The 24590-nt window shown below is 30.7% G+C and overlaps 1 protein-coding gene across 1 annotated transcript in view; it reads left to right on the forward strand.

The window, feature by feature from the left end:
* Positions 1–24590, forward strand: part of LOC142240154 (uncharacterized) — a 104566-nt gene that overhangs the window by 78876 nt on the left and 1100 nt on the right. Inside the window, exons 2-4 of the mRNA XM_075311860.1 lie at positions 21708–22037; positions 22596–22678; positions 22875–24590. The exon at positions 22875–24590 is cut by the window's right edge and continues 784 nt beyond it. Coding sequence (XP_075167975.1) covers positions 21708–22037; positions 22596–22678; positions 22875–24590 — 2129 coding nt within the window. The remainder of the gene's footprint in view (positions 1–21707; positions 22038–22595; positions 22679–22874) is intronic.

Here is a 24590-nt window from a genome sequence, read left to right on the forward strand (position 1 = left end):
CTAAAAAAATCAAATTTTTTATATGAAAAACTTAAATTGGCCATATCTCCTTAAATATGCGTCCTAGAGCCAAAAGGAGGATAATTCGTGACCACTCCCCAAAAATCAAAATTTTGATGAAAATCCTAAAAAATCAAATTTTTTATATGAAAAACTTAAATTGGCCATATCTCCTTAAATATGCGTCCTAGAGCCAAAAGGAGGTTAATTCATGACCACCCCCCAAAAATCAAAATTTTGATGAAAATCCTAAAAAAATCAAATTTTTTATATGAAAAACTTAAATTGGCCATATCTCCTTAAATATGCGTCCTAGAGCCAAAAGGAGGTTAATTCATGACCACCCCCCAAAAATCAAAATTTTGATGAAAATCCTAAAAAAATCAAATTTTTTATATGAAAAACTTAAATTGGCCATATCTCCTTAAATAAGCGTCCTAGAGCCAAAAGGAGGTTAATTCATGACCACCCCACAAAAATCAAAATTTTGATGAAAATCCTAAAAAAATCAAATTTTTTATATGAAAAACTTAAATTGGCCATATCTCCTTAAATAAGCGTCCTAGAGCCAAAAGGAGGTTAATTCGTGACCACCCCTCAAAAATCAAAATTTTGATGAAAATCCTAAAAAAATCAAATTTTTTATATGAAAAACTTAAATTGGCCATATCTCCTTAAATATGCGTCCTAGAGCCAAAAGGAGGTTAATTCGTGTCCACCCCTCAAAAACAAAAATTTTTGAAAATTTTGATGAAAATCCTAAAAAAATCAAATTTTTTATATGAAAAACTTAAATTGGCCATATCTCCTTAAATATGCGTCCTAGAGCCAAAAGGAGGTTAATTCGTGACCACTCCCCAAAAATCAAAATTTTGATGAAAATCCTAAAAAAATCAAATTTTTTATATGAAAAACTTAAATTGGCCATATCTCCTTAAATATGCGTCCTAGAGCCAAAAGGACCTTAATTCATGACCACCCCCCAAAAATCAAAATTTTGATGAAAATCCTTAAAAAATCAAATTTTTTATATGAAAAACTTAAATTGGCCATATCTCCTTAAATATGCGTCCTAGAGCCAAAAGGAGGTTAATTCATGACCGCCCCCCAAAAATCAAAATTTTGATGACAATCCTAAAAAAATCAAATTTTTTATATGAAAAACTTAAATTGGCCATATCTCCTTAAATATGCGTCCTAGAGCCAAAAGGAGGTTAATTCATGACCACCCCCCAAAAATCAAAATTTTGATGAAAATCCTAAAAAAATCAAATTTTTTATATGAAAAACTTAAATTGGCCATATCTCCTTAAATAAGCGTCCTAGAGCCAAAAGGAGGTTAATTCGTTAAAAAAATCAAATTTTTTATATGAAAAACTTAAATTGGCCATATCTCCTTAAATATGCGTCCTAGAGCCAAAAGGAGGTTAATTCGTGTCCACCCCTCAAAAACAAAAATTTTTGAAAATTTTGATGAAAATCCTAAAAAAATCAAATTTTTTATATGAAAAACTTAAATTGGCCATATCTCCTTAAATATGCGTCCTAGAGCCAAAAGGAGGTTAATTCGTGACCACCCCCCAAAAATCAAAATTTTGATGAAAAACCTCAAAAAATCAAATTTTTTATATGAAAAACTTAAATTGGCCATATCTCCTTAAATATGCGTCCTAGAGCCAAAAGGAGGTTTATTCATGACCACCCCCCAAAAATCAAAATTTTGATGGAAATCCTAAAAAAATCAAATTTTTTATATGAAAAACTTAAATTGGGCATATCTCCTTAAATATGCGTCCTAGAGCCAAAAGGAGGTTAATTCGTGACCACCCCTCAAAAATCAAAATTTTGATGAAAATCCTAAAAAAATCAAATTTTTTATATGAAAAACTTAAATTGGCCATATCTCCTTAAATATGCGTCCTAGAGCCAAAAGGAGGTTAATTCGTGACCACCCCTCAAAAATCAAAATTTTGATGAAAAACCTCAAAAGATAAAATTTTTTATATGAAAAACTTAAATTGGCCATATCTCCTTAAATATGCGTCCTAGAGCCAAAAGGAGGTTAATTCGTGACCACTCCCCAAAAATCAAAATTTTGATGAAAATCCTAAAAAAATCAAATTTTTTATATGAAAAACTTAAATTGGCCATATCTCCTTAAATATGCGTCCTAGAGCCAAAAGGACCTTAATTCATGACCACCCCTCAAAAATCAAAATTTTGATGAAAATCCTAAAAAAATCAAATTTTTTATATGAAAAACTTAAATTGGCCATATCTCCTTAAATATGCGTCCTAGAGCCAAAAGGAGGTTAATTCGTGACCACTCCCCAAAAATCAAAATTTTGATGAAAATCCTAAAAAAATCAAATTTTTTATATGAAAAACTTAAATTGGCCATATCTCCTTAAATATGCGTCCTAGAGCCAAAAGGACCTTAATTCATGACCACCCCCCAAAAATCAAAATTTTGATGAAAATCCTTAAAAAATCAAATTTTTTATATGAAAAACTTAAATTGGCCATATCTCCTTAAATATGCGTCCTAGAGCCAAAAGGAGGTTAATTCATGACCACCCCCCAAAAATCAAAATTTTGATGAAAATCCTAAAAAAATCAAATTTTTTATATGAAAAACTTAAATTGGCCATATCTCCTTAAATATGCGTCCTAGAGCCAAAAGGAGGTTAATTCATGACCACCCCCCAAAAATCAAAATTTTGATGAAAATCCTAAAAAAATCAAATTTTTTATATGAAAAACTTAAATTGGCCATATCTCCTTAAATAAGCGTCCTAGAGCCAAAAGGAGGTTAATTCGTTAAAAAAATCAAATTTTTTATATGAAAAACTTAAATTGCCCATCTCCTTAAATATGCGTCCTGGAGCCAAAAGGAGGTTAATTCGTGTCCACCCCTCAAAAACAAAAATTTTTGAAAATTTTGATGAAAATCCTAAAAAAATCAAATTTTTTATATGAAAAACTTAAATTGGCCATATCTCCTTAAATATGCGTCCTAGAGCCAAAAGGAGGTTAATTCGTGACCACCCCCCAAAAATCAAAATTTTGATGAAAAACCTCAAAAAATCAAATTTTTTATATGAAAAACTTAAATTGGCCATATCTCCTTAAATATGCGTCCTAGAGCCAAAAGGACCTTAATTCATGACCACCCCTCAAAAATCAAAATTTTGATGAAAATCCTAAAAAAATCAAATTTTTTATATGAAAAACTTAAATTGGCCATATCTCCTTAAATATGCGTCCTAGAGCCAAAAGGACCTTAATTCATGACCACCCCCCAAAAATCAAAATTTTGATGACAATCCTAAAAAAATCAAATTTTTTATATGAAAAACTTAAATTGGCCATATCTCCTTAAATATGCGTCCTAGAGCCAAAAGGAGGTTAATTCATGACCACCCCCCAAAAATCAAAATTTTGATGAAAATCCTAAAAAAATCAAATTTTTTATATGAAAAACTTAAATTGGCCATATCTCCTTAAATATGCGTCCTAGAGCCAAAAGGAGGTTAATTCATGACCACCCCCCAAAAATCAAAATTTTGATGAAAATCCTAAAAAAATCAAATTTTTTATATGAAAAACTTAAATTGGCCATATCTCCTTAAATATGCGTCCTAGAGCCAAAAGGACCTTAATTCATGACCACCCCCCAAAAATCAAAATTTTGATGACAATCCTAAAAAAATCAAATTTTTTATATGAAAAACTTAAATTGGCCATATCTCCTTAAATATGCGTCCTAGAGCCAAAAGGAGGTTAATTCGTGACCACTCCCCAAAAATCAAAATTTTGATGAAAATCCTAAAAAAATCAAATTTTTTATATGAAAAACTTAAATTGGCCATATCTCCTTAAATAAGCGTCCTAGAGCCAAAAGGAGGTTAATTCGTTAAAAAAATCAAATTTTTTATATGAAAAACTTAAATTGGCCATATCTCCTTAAATATGCGTCCTAGAGCCAAAAGGAGGTTAATTCGTGTCCACCCCTCAAAAACAAAAATTTTTGAAAATTTTGATGAAAATCCTAAAAAAATCAAATTTTTTATATGAAAAACTTAAATTGGCCATATCTCCTTAAATATGCGTCCTAGAGCCAAAAGGAGGTTAATTCGTGACCACCCCCCAAAAATCAAAATTTTGATGAAAAACCTCAAAAAATCAAATTTTTTATATGAAAAACTTAAATTGGCCATATCTCCTTAAATATGCGTCCTAGAGCCAAAAGGAGGTTTATTCATGACCACCCCCCAAAAATCAAAATTTTGATGGAAATCCTAAAAAAATCAAATTTTTTATATGAAAAACTTAAATTGGGCATATCTCCTTAAATATGCGTCCTAGAGCCAAAAGGAGGTTAATTCGTGACCACCCCTCAAAAATCAAAATTTTGATGAAAATCCTAAAAAAATCAAATTTTTTATATGAAAAACTTAAATTGGCCATATCTCCTTAAATATGCGTCCTAGAGCCAAAAGGAGGTTAATTCGTGACCACCCCTCAAAAATCAAAATTTTGATGAAAAACCTCAAAAGATAAAATTTTTTATATGAAAAACTTAAATTGGCCATATCTCCTTAAATATGCGTCCTAGAGCCAAAAGGAGGTTAATTCGTGACCACTCCCCAAAAATCAAAATTTTGATGAAAATCCTAAAAAAATCAAATTTTTTATATGAAAAACTTAAATTGGCCATATCTCCTTAAATATGCGTCCTAGAGCCAAAAGGACCTTAATTCATGACCACCCCTCAAAAATCAAAATTTTGATGAAAATCCTAAAAAAATCAAATTTTTTATATGAAAAACTTAAATTGGCCATATCTCCTTAAATATGCGTCCTAGAGCCAAAAGGAGGTTAATTCGTGACCACTCCCCAAAAATCAAAATTTTGATGAAAATCCTAAAAAAATCAAATTTTTTATATGAAAAACTTAAATTGGCCATATCTCCTTAAATATGCGTCCTAGAGCCAAAAGGACCTTAATTCATGACCACCCCCCAAAAATCAAAATTTTGATGAAAATCCTTAAAAAATCAAATTTTTTATATGAAAAACTTAAATTGGCCATATCTCCTTAAATATGCGTCCTAGAGCCAAAAGGAGGTTAATTCATGACCACCCCCCAAAAATCAAAATTTTGATGAAAATCCTAAAAAAATCAAATTTTTTATATGAAAAACTTAAATTGGCCATATCTCCTTAAATATGCGTCCTAGAGCCAAAAGGAGGTTAATTCATGACCACCCCCCAAAAATCAAAATTTTGATGAAAATCCTAAAAAAATCAAATTTTTTATATGAAAAACTTAAATTGGCCATATCTCCTTAAATAAGCGTCCTAGAGCCAAAAGGAGGTTAATTCGTTAAAAAAATCAAATTTTTTATATGAAAAACTTAAATTGCCCATCTCCTTAAATATGCGTCCTGGAGCCAAAAGGAGGTTAATTCGTGTCCACCCCTCAAAAACAAAAATTTTTGAAAATTTTGATGAAAATCCTAAAAAAATCAAATTTTTTATATGAAAAACTTAAATTGGCCATATCTCCTTAAATATGCGTCCTAGAGCCAAAAGGAGGTTAATTCGTGACCACCCCCCAAAAATCAAAATTTTGATGAAAAACCTCAAAAAATCAAATTTTTTATATGAAAAACTTAAATTGGCCATATCTCCTTAAATATGCGTCCTAGAGCCAAAAGGACCTTAATTCATGACCACCCCTCAAAAATCAAAATTTTGATGAAAATCCTAAAAAAATCAAATTTTTTATATGAAAAACTTAAATTGGCCATATCTCCTTAAATATGCGTCCTAGAGCCAAAAGGACCTTAATTCATGACCACCCCCCAAAAATCAAAATTTTGATGACAATCCTAAAAAAATCAAATTTTTTATATGAAAAACTTAAATTGGCCATATCTCCTTAAATATGCGTCCTAGAGCCAAAAGGAGGTTAATTCATGACCACCCCCCAAAAATCAAAATTTTGATGAAAATCCTAAAAAAATCAAATTTTTTATATGAAAAACTTAAATTGGCCATATCTCCTTAAATATGCGTCCTAGAGCCAAAAGGAGGTTAATTCATGACCACCCCCCAAAAATCAAAATTTTGATGAAAATCCTAAAAAAATCAAATTTTTTATATGAAAAACTTAAATTGGCCATATCTCCTTAAATATGCGTCCTAGAGCCAAAAGGACCTTAATTCATGACCACCCCCCAAAAATCAAAATTTTGATGACAATCCTAAAAAAATCAAATTTTTTATATGAAAAACTTAAATTGGCCATATCTCCTTAAATATGCGTCCTAGAGCCAAAAGGAGGTTAATTCGTGACCACTCCCCAAAAATCAAAATTTTGATGAAAATCCTAAAAAAATCAAAATTTTTATATGAAAAACTTAAATTGGCCATATCTCCTTAAATATGCGTCCTAGAGCCAAAAGGAGGTTAATTCGTGACCACCCCCCAAAAATCAAAATTTTGATGAAAAACCTCACAAAATCAAATTTTTTATATGAAAAACTTAAATTGGCCATATCTCCTTAAATATGCGTCCTAGAGCCAAAAGGAGGTTAATTCGTGACCACCCCTCAAAAATCAAAATTTTGATGAAAATCCTAAAAAAATCAAATTTTTTATATGAAAAACTTAAATTGGCCATATCTCCTTAAATGTGCGTCCTAGAGCCAAAAGGACCTTAATTCATGACCACCCCCCAAAAATCAAAATTTTGATGAAAAACCTCAAAAAATCAAATTTTTTATATGAAAAAGTTAAATTGGCCATATCTCCTTAAATATGCGTCCTAGAGCCAAAAGGAGGTTAGTTCATGACCACCCCCCAAAAATCAAAATTTTGATGAAAATCCTAAAAAAATCAAATTTTTTATATGAAAAACTTAAATTGACCATATCTCCTTAAATATGCGTCCTAGAGCCAAAAGGACCTTAATTCATGACCACCCCCCAAAAATCAAAATTTTGATGAAAAACCTCAAAAAATCAAATTTTTTATATGAAAAACTTAAATTGGCCATATCTCCTTAAATATGCGTCCTAGAGCCAAAAGGAGGTTAATTCGTGACCACCCCCCAAAAATCAAAATTTTGATGAAAACCTCAAAAAATCAAATTTTTTATATGAAAAACTTAAATTGGCCACCCCCCAAAAATCAAAATTTTGATGAAAATCCTAAAAAAATCAAATTTTTTATATGAAAAACTTAAATTGGCCATATCTCCTTAAATATGCGTCCTAGAGCCAAAAGGACCTTAATTCATGACCACCCCCCAAAAATCAAAATTTTGATGAAAAACCTCAAAAAATCAAATTTTTTATATGAAGAACTTAAATTGGCCACCCCCCAAAAATCAAAATTTTGATGAAAATCCTAAAAAAATCAAATTTTTTATATGAAAAACTTAAATTGGCCATATCTCCTTAAATATGCGTCCTAGAGCCAAAAGGAGGTTAATTCGTGACCACCCCCCAAAAATCAAAATTTTGATGAAAACCTCAAAAAATCAAATTTTTTATATGAAAAACTTAAATTGGCCATATCTCCTTAAATATGCGTCCTAGAGCCAAAAGGACCTTAATTCATGACCACCCCCCAAAAATCAAAATTTTGATGAAAAACCTCAAAAAATCAAATTTTTTATATGAAAAACTTAAATTGGCCATATCTCCTTAAATATGCGTCCTAGAGCCAAAAGGAGGTTAATTCGTGACCACCCCTCAAAAATCAAAATTTTGATGAAAATCCTAAAAAAATCAAATTTTTTATATGAAAAACTTAAATTGGCCATATCTCCTTAAATATGCGTCCTAGAGCCAAAAGGAGGTTAATTCATGACCACCCCCAAACATCAAAATTTTGATGAAAATCCTAAAAAAATAAAATTTTTTATATGACAAACTTAAATTGGCCATATCTCCTTAAATATGCGTCCTAGAGCCAAAAGGAGGTTAATTCGTGACCACCCCCCAAAAATCAAAATTTTGATGAAAAACCTCAAAAAATAAAATTTTTTATATGAAAAACTTAAATTGGCCATATCTCCTTAAATATGCGTCCTAGAGCCAAAAGGACATTAATTCATGACCACCCCCCAAAAATCAAAATTTTGATGAAAATCCTAAAAAAATCCCAAAAATCAAAATTTTGATGAAAATCCTAAAAAAATCAAATTTTTTATATGAAAAACTTAAATTGGCCATATCTCCTTAAATATGCGTCCTAGAGCCAAAAGGAGGTTAATTCATGACCACCCCCCAAAAATCAAAATTTTGATGAAAATCCTAAAAAAATCAAATTTTTTATATGAAAAACTTAAATTGGCCATATCTCCTTAAATATGCGTCCTAGAGCCAAAAGGAGGTTAATTCGTGACCACCCCTCAAAAACAAAATTTTTTGAAAATTTTGATGAAAATCCTAAAAAAATCAAATTTTTTATATGAAAAACTTAAATTGGCCATATCTCCTTAAATATGCGTCCTAGAGCCAAAAGGAGGTTAATTCGTGACCACCCCCCAAAAATCAAAATTTTGATGAAAAACCTCAAAAAATCAAATTTTTTATATGAAAAACTTAAATTGGCCATATCTCCTTAAATATGCGTCCTAGAGCCAAAAGGAGGTTAATTCGTGACCACCCCCCAAAAATCAAAATTTTGATGAAAAACCTCAAAAAATCAAATTTTTTATATGAAAAACTTAAATTGGCCATATCTCCTTAAATATGCGTCCTAGAGCCAAAAGGACCTTAATTCATGACCACCCCCCAAAAATCAAAATTTTGATGACAATCCTAAAAAAATCAAATTTTTTATATGAAAAACTTAAATTGGCCATATCTCCTTAAATATGCGTCCTAGAGCCAAAAGGAGGTTAATTCGTGACCACCCCCCCAAAAATCAAAATTTTGATGAAAAACCTCAAAAAATCAAATTTTTTATATGAAAAACTTAAATTGGCCATATCTCCTTAAATATGCGTCCTAGAGCCAAAAGGAGGTTAATTCATGACCACCCCTCAAAAATCAAAATTTTGATGAAAATCCTAAAAAAATCAAATTTTTTATATGAAAAACTTAAATTGGCCATATCTCCTTAAATATGCGTCCTAGAGCCAAAAGGACCTTAATTCATGACCACCCCCCAAAAATCAAAATTTTGATGACAATCCTAAAAAAATCAAATTTTTTATATGAAAAACTTAAATTGGCCATATCTCCTTAAATATGCGTCCTAGAGCCAAAAGGAGGTTAATTCATGACCACCCCCCCAAAAATCAAAATTTTGATGAAAATCCTAAAAAAATCAAATTTTTTATATGAAAAACTTAAATTGGCCATATCTCCTTAAATATGCGTCCTAGAGCCAAAAGGAGGTTAATTCATGACCACCCCCCAAAAATCAAAATTTTGATGAAAATCCTAAAAAAATCAAATTTTTTATATGAAAAACTTAAATTGGCCATATCTCCTTAAATATGCGTCCTAGAGCCAAAGGGAGGTTAATTCGTGACCACCCCTCAAAAATCAAAATTTTGATGAAAATCCTAAAAAAATCAAAAATCAAAATTTTGATGAAAACCCTAAAAAAAATCAAATTTTTTATATGAAAAACTTAAATTGGCCATATCTCCTTAAATATGCGTCCTAGAGCCAAAAGGAGGTTAATTCGTGACCACCCCTCAAAAATCAAAATTTTGATGAAAATCCTAAAAAAATCAAATTTTTTATATGAAAAACTTAAATTGGCCATATCTCCTTAAATATGCGTCCTAGAGCCAAAAGGAGGTTAATTCGTGACCACCCCTCAAAAATCAAAATTTTGATGAAAAACCTCAAAAGATAAAATTTTTTATATGAAAAACTTAAATTGGCCATATCTCCTTAAATATGCGTCCTAGAGCCAAAAGGAGGTTAATTCGTGACCACTCCCCAAAAATCAAAATTTTGATGAAAATCCTAAAAAAATCAAATTTTTTATATGAAAAACTTAAATTGGCCATATCTCCTTAAATATGCGTCCTAGAGCCAAAAGGAGGTTAATTCGTGACCACCCCTCAAAAATCAAAATTTTTGAAAATTTTGATGAAAATCTTAAAAAAATCAAATTTTTTATATGAAAAACTTAAATTGGCCATATCTCCTTAAATATGCGTCCTAGAGCCAAAAGGAGGTTAATTCGTGACCACCCCCCAAAAATCAAAATTTTTTTGATGACAATCCTAAAAAATCAAATTTTTTATATGAAAAACTTAAATTGGCCATATCTCCTTAAATATGCGTCCTAGAGCCAAAAGGAGGTTTATTCATGACCACCCCCCAAAAATCAAAATTTTGATGAAAATCCTAAAAAAATCAAATTTTTTATATGAAAAACTTAAATTGGCCATATCTCCTTAAATATGCGTCCTAGAGCCAAAAGGACCTTAATTCATGACCACCCCCCAAAAATCAAAATTTTGATGAAAATCCTAAAAAAATCAAATTTTTTATATGAAAAACTTAAATTGGCCATATCTCCTTAAATATGCGTCCTAGAGCCAAAAGGACCTTAATTCATGACCACCCCCCAAAAATCAAAATTTTGATGACAATCCTAAAAAAATCAAATTTTTTATATGAAAAACTTAAATTGGCCATATCTCCTTAAATATGCGTCCTAGAGCCAAAAGGAGGTTAATTCATGACCACCCCCCCAAAAATCAAAATTTTGATGAAAATCCTAAAAAAATCAAATTTTTTATATGAAAAACTTAAATTGGCCATATCTCCTTAAATATGCGTCCTAGAGCCAAAAGGAGGTTAATTCATGACCACCCCCCAAAAATCAAAATTTTGATGAAAATCCTAAAAAAATCAAATTTTTTATATGAAAAACTTAAATTGGCCATATCTCCTTAAATATGCGTCCTAGAGCCAAAAGGAGGTTAATTCGTGACCACCCCTCAAAAACAAAATTTTTGAAAATTTTGATGAAAATCCTAAAAAAATCAAATTTTTTATATGAAAAACTTAAATTGGCCATATCTCCTTAAATATGCGTCCTAGAGCCAAAAGGAGGTTAATTCGTGACCACCCCCCAAAAATCAAAATTTTGATGAAAAACCTCAAAAAATCAAATTTTTTATATGAAAAACTTAAATTGGCCATATCTCCTTAAATATGCGTCCTAGAGCCAAAAGGACCTTAATTCATGACCACCCCCCAAAAATCAAAATTTTGATGATAATCCTAAAAAAATCAAATTTTTTATATGAAAAACTTAAATTGGCCATATCTCCTTAAATATGCGTCCTAGAGCCAAAAGGAGGTTAATTCATGACCACCCCCCAAAAATCAAAATTTTGATGAAAATCCTAAAAAAATCAAATTTTTTATATGAAAAACTTAAATTGGCCATATCTCCTTAAATATGCGTCCTAGAGCCAAAAGGACCTTAATTCATGACCACCCCCCAAAAATCAAAATTTTGATGAAAAACCTCAAAAAATCAAATTTTTTATATGAAAAACTTAAATTGGCCATATCTCCTTAAATATGCGTCCTAGAGCCAAAAGGAGGTTAATTCGTGACCACCCCTCAAAAATCAAAATTTTGATGAAAATCCTAAAAAAATCAAATTTTTTATATGAAAAACTTAAATTGGCCATATCTCCTTAAATATGCGTCCTAGAGCCAAAAGGAGGTTAATTCATGACCACCCCCAAACATCAAAATTTTGATGAAAATCCTAAAAAAATAAAATTTTTTATATGACAAACTTAAATTGGCCATATCTCCTTAAATATGCGTCCTAGAGCCAAAAGGAGGTTAATTCGTGACCACCCCCCAAAAATCAAAATTTTGATGAAAAACCTCAAAAAATAAAATTTTTTATATGAAAAACTTAAATTGGCCATATCTCCTTAAATATGCGTCCTAGAGCCAAAAGGACATTAATTCATGACCACCCCCCAAAAATCAAAATTTTGATGAAAATCCTAAAAAAATCCCAAAAATCAAAATTTTGATGAAAATCCTAAAAAAATCAAATTTTTTATATGAAAAACTTAAATTGGCCATATCTCCTTAAATATGCGTCCTAGAGCCAAAAGGAGGTTAATTCATGACCACCCCCCAAAAATCAAAATTTTGATGAAAATCCTAAAAAAATCAAATTTTTTATATGAAAAACTTAAATTGGCCATATCTCCTTAAATATGCGTCCTAGAGCCAAAAGGAGGTTAATTCGTGACCACCCCTCAAAAACAAAATTTTTTGAAAATTTTGATGAAAATCCTAAAAAAATCAAATTTTTTATATGAAAAACTTAAATTGGCCATATCTCCTTAAATATGCGTCCTAGAGCCAAAAGGAGGTTAATTCGTGACCACCCCCCAAAAATCAAAATTTTGATGAAAAACCTCAAAAAATCAAATTTTTTATATGAAAAACTTAAATTGGCCATATCTCCTTAAATATGCGTCCTAGAGCCAAAAGGAGGTTAATTCGTGACCACCCCCCAAAAATCAAAATTTTGATGAAAAACCTCAAAAAATCAAATTTTTTATATGAAAAACTTAAATTGGCCATATCTCCTTAAATATGCGTCCTAGAGCCAAAAGGACCTTAATTCATGACCACCCCCCAAAAATCAAAATTTTGATGACAATCCTAAAAAAATCAAATTTTTTATATGAAAAACTTAAATTGGCCATATCTCCTTAAATATGCGTCCTAGAGCCAAAAGGAGGTTAATTCGTGACCACCCCCCCAAAAATCAAAATTTTGATGAAAAACCTCAAAAAATCAAATTTTTTATATGAAAAACTTAAATTGGCCATATCTCCTTAAATATGCGTCCTAGAGCCAAAAGGAGGTTAATTCATGACCACCCCTCAAAAATCAAAATTTTGATGAAAATCCTAAAAAAATCAAATTTTTTATATGAAAAACTTAAATTGGCCATATCTCCTTAAATATGCGTCCTAGAGCCAAAAGGACCTTAATTCATGACCACCCCCCAAAAATCAAAATTTTGATGACAATCCTAAAAAAATCAAATTTTTTATATGAAAAACTTAAATTGGCCATATCTCCTTAAATATGCGTCCTAGAGCCAAAAGGAGGTTAATTCATGACCACCCCCCCAAAAATCAAAATTTTGATGAAAATCCTAAAAAAATCAAATTTTTTATATGAAAAACTTAAATTGGCCATATCTCCTTAAATATGCGTCCTAGAGCCAAAAGGAGGTTAATTCATGACCACCCCCCAAAAATCAAAATTTTGATGAAAATCCTAAAAAAATCAAATTTTTTATATGAAAAACTTAAATTGGCCATATCTCCTTAAATATGCGTCCTAGAGCCAAAGGGAGGTTAATTCGTGACCACCCCTCAAAAATCAAAATTTTGATGAAAATCCTAAAAAAATCAAAAATCAAAATTTTGATGAAAACCCTAAAAAAAATCAAATTTTTTATATGAAAAACTTAAATTGGCCATATCTCCTTAAATATGCGTCCTAGAGCCAAAAGGAGGTTAATTCGTGACCACCCCTCAAAAATCAAAATTTTGATGAAAATCCTAAAAAAATCAAATTTTTTATATGAAAAACTTAAATTGGCCATATCTCCTTAAATATGCGTCCTAGAGCCAAAAGGAGGTTAATTCGTGACCACCCCTCAAAAATCAAAATTTTGATGAAAAACCTCAAAAGATAAAATTTTTTATATGAAAAACTTAAATTGGCCATATCTCCTTAAATATGCGTCCTAGAGCCAAAAGGAGGTTAATTCGTGACCACTCCCCAAAAATCAAAATTTTGATGAAAATCCTAAAAAAATCAAATTTTTTATATGAAAAACTTAAATTGGCCATATCTCCTTAAATATGCGTCCTAGAGCCAAAAGGAGGTTAATTCGTGACCACCCCTCAAAAATCAAAATTTTTGAAAATTTTGATGAAAATCTTAAAAAAATCAAATTTTTTATATGAAAAACTTAAATTGGCCATATCTCCTTAAATATGCGTCCTAGAGCCAAAAGGAGGTTAATTCGTGACCACCCCCCAAAAATCAAAATTTTTTTGATGACAATCCTAAAAAATCAAATTTTTTATATGAAAAACTTAAATTGGCCATATCTCCTTAAATATGCGTCCTAGAGCCAAAAGGAGGTTTATTCATGACCACCCCCCAAAAATCAAAATTTTGATGAAAATCCTAAAAAAATCAAATTTTTTATATGAAAAACTTAAATTGGCCATATCTCCTTAAATATGCGTCCTAGAGCCAAAAGGACCTTAATTCATGACCACCCCCCAAAAATCAAAATTTTGATGAAAATCCTAAAAAAATCAAATTTTTTATATGAAAAACTTAAATTGGCCATATCTCCTTAAATATGCGTCCTAGAGCCAAAAGGACCTTAATTCATGACCACCCCCCAAAAATCAAAATTTTGATGACAATCCTAAAAAAATCAAATTTTTTATATGAAAAACTTAAATTGGCCATATCTCCTTAAATATGCGTCCTAGAGCCAAAAGGAGGTTAATTCATGACCACCCCCCCAAAAATCAAAATTTTGATGAAAATCCTAAAAAAATCAAATTTTTTATATGAAAAACTTAAATTGGCCATATCTCCTTAAATATGCGTCCTAGAGCCAAAAGGAGGTTAATTCATGACCACCCCCCAAAAATCAAAATTTTGATGAAAATCCTAAAAAAATCAAATTTTTTATATGAAAAACTTAAATTGGCCATATCTCCTTAAATATGCGTCCTAGAGCCAAAAGGAGGTTAATTCGTGACCACCCCCCAAAAATCAAAATTTTGATGAAAAACCTCAAAAAATCAAATTTTTTATATGAAAAACTTAAATTGGCCATATCTCCTTAAATATGCGTCCTAGAGCCAAAAGGAGGTTAATTCATGACCACCCCCCAAAAATCAAAATTTTGATGAAAATCCTAAAAAAATCAAATTTTTTATATGAAAAACTTAAATTGGCCATATCTCCTTAAATATGCGTCCTAGAGCCAAAAGGAGGTTAATTCGTGACCACCCCTCAAAAATCAAAATTTTGATGAGAATCCTAAAAAAGTCAAATTTTTTATATGAAAAACTTAAATTGGCCATATCTCCTTAAATATGCGTCCTAGAGCCAAAAGGAGGTTAATTCGTGACCACCCCTCAAAAATCAAAATTTTGATGAAAAACCTCAAAAGATAAAATTTTTTATATGAAAAACTTAAATTGGCCATATCTCCTTAAATATGCGTCCTAGAGCCAAAAGGAGGTTAATTCGTGACCACTCCCCAAAAATCAAAATTTTGATGAAAATCCTAAAAAAATCAAATTTTTTATATGAAAAACTTAAATTGGCCATATCTCCTTAAATATGCGTCCTAGAGCCAAAAGGAGGTTAATTCGTGACCACCCCTCAAAAATCAAAATTTTGATGAAAATCCTAAAAAATCAAATTTTTTATATGAAAAACTTAAATTGGCCATATCTCCTTAAATATGCGTCCTAGAGCCAAAAGGAGGTTAATTCATGACCACCCCCCAAAAATCAAAATTTTGATGAAAATCCTAAAAAAATCAAATTTTTTATATGAAAAACTTAAATTGGCCATATCTCCTTAAATATGCGTCCTAGAGCCAAAAGGAGGTTAATTCATGACCACCCCCCAAAAATCAAAATTTTGATGAAAATCCTAAAAAAATCAAATTTTTTATATGAAAAACTTAAATTGGCCATATCTCCTTAAATATGCGTCCTAGAGCCAAAAGGACCTTAATTCATGACCACCCCTCAAAAATCAAAATTTTGATGAAAATCCTAAAAAAATCAAATTTTTTATATGAAAAACTTAAATTGGCCATATCTCCTTAAATATGCGTCCTAGAGCCAAAAGGACCTTAATTCATGACCACCCCCCAAAAATCAAAATTTTGATGATAATCCTAAAAAAATCAAATTTTTTATATGAAAAACTTAAATTGGCCATATCTCCTTAAATATGCGTCCTAGAGCCAAAAGGAGGTTAATTCATGACCACCCCCCAAAAATCAAAATTTTGATGAAAATCCTAAAAAAATCAAATTTTTTATATGAAAAACTTAAATTGGCCATATCTCCTTAAATATGCGTCCTAGAGCCAAAAGGACCTTAATTCATGACCACCCCCCAAAAATCAAAATTTTGATGAAAATCCTAAAAAAATCAAATTTTTTATATGAAAAACTTAAATTGGCCATATCTCCTTAAATATGCGTCCTAGAGCCAAAGGGAGGTTAATTCGTGACCACCCCTCAAAAATCAAAATTTTGATGAAAATCCTAAAAAAATCAAATTTTTTATATGAAAAACTTAAATTGGCCATATCTCCTTAAATATGCGTCCTAGAGCCAAAAGGAGGTTTATTCATGACCACCCCCCAAAAATCAAAGTTTTGATGAAAATCCTAAAAAAATCAAATTTTTTATATGAAAAACTTAAATTGACCATATCTCCTTAAATATGCGCCCTAGAGCCAAAAGGAGGTTAATTCGTGACCACCCCCCAAAAATCAAAATTTTGATGAAAATCCTAAAAAAATCAAATTTTTTATATGAAAAACTTAAATTGGCCATATCTCCTTAAATATGCGTCCTAGAGCCAAAAGGACCTTAATTCATGACCACCCCCCAAAAATCAAAATTTTGATGAAAATCCTCAAAAAATCAAATTTTTTATATGAAAAACTTAAATTGGCCATATCTCCTTAAATATGCGTCCTAGAGCCAAAAGGAGGTTAATTCGTGACCACCCCTCAAAAACAAAATTTTTTGAAAGTTTTGATGAAAATCCTAAAAAAATCAAATTATTTATATGAAAAACTTAAATTGGGCATATCTCCTTAAATATGCGTCCTAGAGCCAAAAGGAGGTTAATTCGTGACCACCCCCAAAAATCAAAATTTTGATGAAAAAACTCAAAAAATCAAATTTTTTATATGAAAAACTTAAATTGGCCATATCTCCTTAAATATGCGTCCTAGAGCCAAAAGGACCTTAATTCATGACCACCCCTCAAAAATCAAAATTTTGATGAAAATCCTAAAAAAATCAAATTTTTTATATGAAAAACTTAAATTGGCCATATCTCCTTAAATATGCGTCCTAGAGCCAAAAGGACCTTAATTCATGACCACCCCCCAAAAATCAAAATTTTGATGAGAATCCTAAAAAATCAAATTTTTTATATGAAAAACTTAAATTGGCCATATCTCCTTAAATATGCGTCCTAGAGCCAAAAGGACCTTAATTCATGACCACCCCCCAAAAATCAAAATTTTGATGAAAAACCTCAAAAAATCAAATTTTTTATATGAAAAACTTAAATTGGCCATATCTCCTTAAATATGCGTCCTAGAGCCAAAAGGAGGTTTATTCATGACCACCCCCCAAAAATCAAAATTTTGATGAAAATCCTAAAAAAATCAAATTTTTTATATGAAAAACTTAAATTGGCCATATCTCCTTAAATATGCGTCCTAGAGCCAAAAGGAGGTTAATTCGTGACCACCCCTCAAAAATCAAAATTTTGATGAAAATCCTAAAAAAATCAAATTTTTTATATGAAAAACTTAAATTGGCCATATCTCCTTAAATATGCGTCCTAGAGCCAAAAGGAGGTTAATTCGTGACCACCCCTCAAAAATCAAAATTTTGATGAAAAACCTCAAAAGATAAAATTTTTTATATGAAAAACTTAAATTGGCCATATCTCCTTAAATATGCGTCCTAGAGCCAAAAGGAGGTTAATTCGTGACCACTCCCCAAAAATCAAAATTTTGATGAAAATCCTAAAAAAATCAAATTTTTTATATGAAAAACTTAAATTGGCCATATCTCCTTAAATATGCGTCCTAGAGCCAAAAGGAGGTTAATTCGTGACCACCCCTCAAAAATCAAAATTTTGATGAAAATCCTAAAAAAATCAAATTTTTTATATGAAAAACTTAAATTGGCCATATCTCCTTAAATATGCGTCCTAGAGCCAAAAGGAGGTTAATTCGTGACCACCCCTCAAAAACAAAATTTTTTGAAAATTTTGATGAAAATCCTAAAAAAATCAAATTTTTTATATGAAAAACTTAAATTGGCCATATCTCCTTAAATATGCGTCCTAGAGCCAAAGGGAGGTTAATTCGTGACCACCCCTCAAAAATCAAAATTTTGATGAAAATCCTAAAAAAATCAAATTTTTTATATGAAAAACTTAAATTGGCCATATCTCCTTAAATATGCGTCCTAGAGCCAAAAGGAGGTTTATTCATGACCACCCCCCAAAAATCAAAATTTTGATGAAAATCCTAAAAAAATCAAATTTTTTATATGAAAAACTTAAATTGGGCATATCTCCTTAAATATGCGTCCTAGAGCCAAAAGGAGGTTAATTCGTGACCACCCCTCAAAAATCAAAATTTTGATGAAAATCCTAAAAAAATCAAATTTTTTATATGAAAAACTTAAATTGGCCATATCTCCTTAAATATGCGTCCTAGAGCCAAAAGGAGGTTAATTCGTGACCACCCCTCAAAAATCAAAATTTTGATGAAAAACCTCAAAAGATAAAATTTTTTATATGAAAAACTTAAATTGGCCATATCTCCTTAAATATGCGTCCTAGAGCCAAAAGGAGGTTAATTCGTGACCACTCCCCAAAAATCAAAATTTTGATGAAAATCCTAAAAAAATCAAAATTTTTATATGAAAAACTTAAATTGGCCATATCTCCTTAAATATGCGTCCTAGAGCCAAAAGGAGGTTTATTCATGACCACCCCCCAAAAATCAAAATTTTGATGAAAATCCTAAAAAAATCAAATTTTTTATATGAAAAACTTAAATTGGCCATATCTCCTTAAATATGCGTCCTAGAGCCAAAAGGACCTTAATTCATGACCACCCCCCAAAAATCAAAATTTTGATGAAAATCCTAAAAAAATCAAATTTTTTATACGAAAAACTTAAATTGGCCATATCTCCTTAAATATGCGTCCTAGAGCCAAAAGGACCTTAATTCATGACCGCCCCCCAAAAATCAAAATTTTGATGACAATCCTAAAAAAATCAAATTTTTTATATGAAAAACTTAAATTGGCCATATCTCCTTAAATATGCGTCCTAGAGCCAAAAGGAGGTTAATTCATGACCACCCCCCAAAAATCAAAATTTTGATGAAAATCCTAAAAAAATCAAATTTTTTATATGAAAAACTTAAATTGGCCATATCTCCTTAAATATGCGTCCTAGAGCCAAAAGGAGGTTAATTCATGACCACCCCCCAAAAATCAAAATTTTGATGAAAATCCTAAAAAAATCAAATTTTTTATATGAAAAACTTAAATTGGCCATATCTCCTTAAATAAGCGTCCTAGAGCCAAAAGGAGGTTAATTCGTGACCACCCCTCAAAAATCAAAATTTTGATGAAAATCCTAAAAAAATCAAATTTTTTATATGAAAAACTTAAATTGGCCATATCTCCTTAAATATGCGTCCTAGAGCCAAAAGAAGGTTAATTCGTGACCACCCCTCAAAAACAAAATTTTTTGAAAATTTTGATGAAAATCCTAAAAAAATCAAATTTTTTATATGAAAAACTTAAATTGGCCATATCTCCTTAAATATGCGTCCTAGAGCCAAAAGGAGGTTAATTCGTGACCACCCTCCAAAAATCAAAATTTTGATGAAAATCCTAAAAAAATCAAAATTTTTATATGAAAAACTTAAATTGGCCATATCTCCTTAAATATGCGTCCTAGAGCCAAAAGGAGGTTTATTCATGACCACCCCCCAAAAATCAAAATTTTGATGAAAATCCTAAAAAAATCAAATTTTTTATATGAAAAACTTAAATTGGCCATATCTCCTTAAATATGCCTCCTAGAGCCAAAAGGAGGTTAATTCGTGACCACCCCTCAAAAATCAAAATTTTGATGAAAATCCTAAAAAAATCAAATTTTTTATATGAAAAACTTAAATTGGCCATATCTCCTTAAATATGCGTCCTAGAGCCAAAAGGAGGTTAATTCATGACCACCCCCCAAAAATCAAAATTTTGATGAAAATCCTAAAAAAATCAAATTTTTTATATGAAAAACTTAAATTGGCCATATCTCCTTAAATATGCGTCCTAGAGCCAAAAGGAGGTTAATTCGTGACCACTCCCCAAAAATCAAAATTTTGATGAAAATCCTAAAAAAATCAAATTTTTTATATGAAAAACTTAAATTGGCCATATCTCCTTAAATATGCGTCCTAGAGCCAAGAGGACCTTAATTCATGACCACCCCCCAAAAATCAAAATTTTGATGAAAATCCTAAAAAAATCAAATTTTTTATATGAAAAACTTAAATTGGCCATATCTCCTTAAATATGCGTCCTAGAGCCAAAAGGAGGTTAATTCATGACCGCCCCCCAAAAATCAAAATTTTGATGACAATCCTAAAAAAATCAAATTTTTTATATGAAAAACTTAAATTGGCCATATCTCCTTAAATATGCGTCCTAGAGCCAAAAGGAGGTTAATTCATGACCACCCCCCAAAAATCAAAATTTTGATGAAAATCCTAAAAAAATCAAATTTTTTATATGAAAAACTTAAATTGGCCATATCTCCTTAAATATGCGTCCTAGAGCCAAAAGGAGGTTAATTCATGACCACCCCCCAAAAATCAAAATTTTGATGAAAATCCTAAAAAAATCAAATTTTTTATATGAAAAACTTAAATTGGCCATATCTCCTTAAATATGCGTCCTAGAGCCAAAAGGAGGTTAATTCATGACCTCCCCCCAAAAATCAAAATTTTGATGAAAATCCTAAAAAAATCAAATTTTTTATATGAAAAACTTAAATTGGCCATATCTCCTTAAATAAGCGTCCTAGAGCCAAAAGGAGGTTAATTCGTGACCACCCCTCAAAAATCAAAATTTTGATGAAAATCCTAAAAAAATCAAATTTTTTATATGAAAAACTTAAATTGACCATATCTCCTTAAATATGCGTCCTAGAGCCAAAAGGAGGTTAATTCGTGTCCACCCCTCAAAAACAAAAATTTTTGAAAATTTTGATGAAAATCCTAAAAAAATCAAATTTTTTATATGAAAAACTTAAATTGGCCATATCTCCTTAAATATGCGTCCTAGAGCCAAAAGGAGGTTAATTCGTGACCACCCCCCAAAAATCAAAATTTTGATGAAAAACCTCAAAAAATCAAATTTTTTATATGAAAAACTTAAATTGGCCATATCTCCTTAAATATGCGTCCTAGAGCCAAAAGGAGGTTAATTCATGACCACCCCCCAAAAATCAAAATTTTGATGAAAATCCTAAAAAAATCAAATTTTTTATATGAAAAACTTAAATTGGCCATATCTCCTTAAATATGCGTCCTAGAGCCAAAAGGAGGTTAATTCGTGACCACCCCTCAAAAATCAAAATTTTGATGAAAATCCTAAAAAAATCAAATTTTTTATATGCTAAGTTGGCAACCCTACTGATCGGACGTGTTTTTCAACTGTGTTCTCATCGCCTCTAACAATTATTTGAATTTTTCATTGAAACGTTAACGTTTAATCATTGAGACTTTTTAAAATTCAAGTATAAGTTCCTGTGCTCAAACAGAAATAAAATGCCCAAAAGAACTGTTCGTAGTAGTTTGGTAAAAACGAAAATAAATTGTCTCAAGTGCAAGAAAGTTATTAAAGAAGAAACGCAAAATTACATAAAATGTGATAAGTGCGAGAAAACATTTCACCTCAGCTGCACTGATTTAACGAAGAGAGAGTTTGAGATGTTAATTGATAACGAGAGTGAGACATTTGAGTGCGAATATTGCAGAGAGGAAGAGGATGATGACAGTGAAAGAGAGAAAGAGAGTGACATAAAGAATGAATTGAAAACAATAAAAACTGAGTTAAAGCAATTGAAAAAACTTGATAAACTAGATCAGCTGTCTGAGTCAATAATATATATGTCAGAAAAATTTGATGAAATCATGAAAGACGTGAATGAAAACAAAAAGAAAATATCACAGCTGGAAAAACAAAACAAACAATTGAAAACAGAAAACAAAGCTTTAAAAGATTCAGTAAAGGATTTAAATAATTATCGAGTTAGAAATGATTGTTTAATTAGTGGAATGAAAATCGGTAGCGATGAAAATCCGAGGAGTGCTGTAATGAATCTATCGAAAACTATTGGTGTAAATCTGGAGAAAAATGCTATTGAAGATGTTTACGTTATTGGAAATAAGAGACAAAATGAAAAGAAAACTATTGTGGTGAAATTTACTACTAAAGCAGAAAAGGAAAAAATAATGGAAGCAAAAAATAAACTTAAAGAAGATGAGAAAACAAAAAATGTATATATAAATGACTTTTTGAGCAAAGAAAATATGAATTTGTTACATCATGCAAAAACATTGAAAACGATTGGTTACCAACAAATTTATTCTCGCAACGGGAGAGTATATTGTAAAAAAACTAATATTTCAAGACCTCAATTATTAAGATGTGAAGATGACGTTGACACAATGCTTTTGAACGCTACTACAAATAGGCATTGGAAGAGAAGATCTGAGGTGATGGCAAGAGGTGCGGAGACAGAAGATCGGGAGAATGGCGAGGAAGATGATGATTATTTAACATCATGATTTTCTGTTTAAATATATTATTTTGAATTAAATTTTCTATTTTTTGATATTAATGTTAAATAAAAATAAATATTTTAAAAGTTTTCAATCTTTCCAAAAGAATATTTGTAATTTAAAGCAATCTTATTTCACAATAGTAAGTTTGAATAGCAGAAGCGTTTCATCTATTAATAAATTCAATCGTTTGAAAGGATTACTATCGAGTATCCCTATTTTACCGGATATAATAGCAATTCAAGAGACTTGGTTTCAAAATGCAATCACTCAAATTTATTCGATTCCTGGTTATAAGGTAGTTCATTGTTGTAGAGAAGATGGGTATGGAGGAACATCGGTTTATGTAAGGGATAAATGGGTATATACTGTAGATTATTGCAAAAGTGAATCGTTTTTGGATATTATTGCTATTTCCTTATTAAACTTTAAAGTTAATGCAAGACCAATGAAATTTTTAACTTTTTATCGTTCTCAGAAATGTTCTGTTGAACAATTTAAGTTTACACTGGAATCAATGTTGAATGATCACGCTGGAAGTCCAATAGTTTTGGTTGGAGATACTAATATAGATCGTTATCACAGCTCTTATTATAACGAAATGCTGGATCTCTTTCAGAGTTTTGGATGTGAGAATGCTCATGAGATGGTTACAAGACCTTTAAGTAATACTTGCATTGATCATGTGTTTTCCAATTTTGTAGAGAGAGTCGATGTTGACTCTGTGGAATGTGATATTTCAGACCATAATTTAGTTTTTTGCAAGATAAAAAGTAAGATTATGAGAAATGATTTTGTGGAGGTAATGAAAACTAAGTGTGACTACCAAAAGGCCAAACGTTACTTATCAGATGAGTTGTCTCCTGACTTTGGTTCACTGAATGTACAGGATCAGACAGACAGATTAACATCTTGTATACAAGGTGCTATTGCATATTCAACAACAGTCAGTAAAACTTTGAAACATGCTAGGTTTATGATGACCCCATGGATAAATGTAAATTTACAGCATTTGATAACGATTAAGTTTAAATTGCTGAAGAGGAGAAAGAAGGAAAGAGGAAATGAGGCGATACAGGATTCCTTAAAGAGGATTAGTAGAATAATTAGTATTGCCAACAAGAGAAGTAGAGAGGCGTATTATGCAGAGAATATTGACAGGGCAGCAAATGATCCCAAAAGGGGATGGAATTTTATTAATGAGGTTCTAGGGAAAAAGGGGCATAAAGAACTAGAACTTAAAGACGTACAAGGAAGAAGGATTTCAAATAACTTGGATAAGGCGAATGCACTCAATACATACTTTTTAGATTCTGTAATGAGTTTGAGGCGAGGAATTTTAGTTGATCCTGGGGATAACATTAATATTTTCCATACATTGTCAGGTGATATAGATTCCGTATTTTCCATTGAACAAGTCGATAACAACTGTATTATGGAAGTTATAGAGAATCTGAAGGCAGGTAAGAGTCCAGGACATGACGGCATTTCTTCCATATTCCTCAAAGAATGCAGTGAAATAGTTTCACCTTTCTTAGCAAAAATTTTCAATGGGATGATCAGTTTATCGATATATCCAGACATTTTGAAATTACATAGAATTGTTCCTATACCCAAAATAGTGAATGCTAGTGACGTATCTAACTTCAGACCAGTGGCCGTATTGTCAACAATAGACAAGATTTTTGAAAAGATTATCTATGATAAATTATATACATACTGTGAATCGAATAATTTGCTTTATGAGAATCAATATGGATTTAGGCGTGGATGCGGAACAGAGGAAGCTGTATTAAATGTAATTAAGTTTATTTGTAGTGGTTTAGACGGGGGATTCAATGGAGTTGCTGGAGTATTTT

This window comes from Haematobia irritans, chromosome 5, assembly GCF_050003625.1.
Source record: "Haematobia irritans isolate KBUSLIRL chromosome 5, ASM5000362v1, whole genome shotgun sequence".
In the NCBI taxonomy this organism is placed as follows: Eukaryota; Metazoa; Arthropoda; class Insecta; order Diptera; family Muscidae; genus Haematobia; species Haematobia irritans.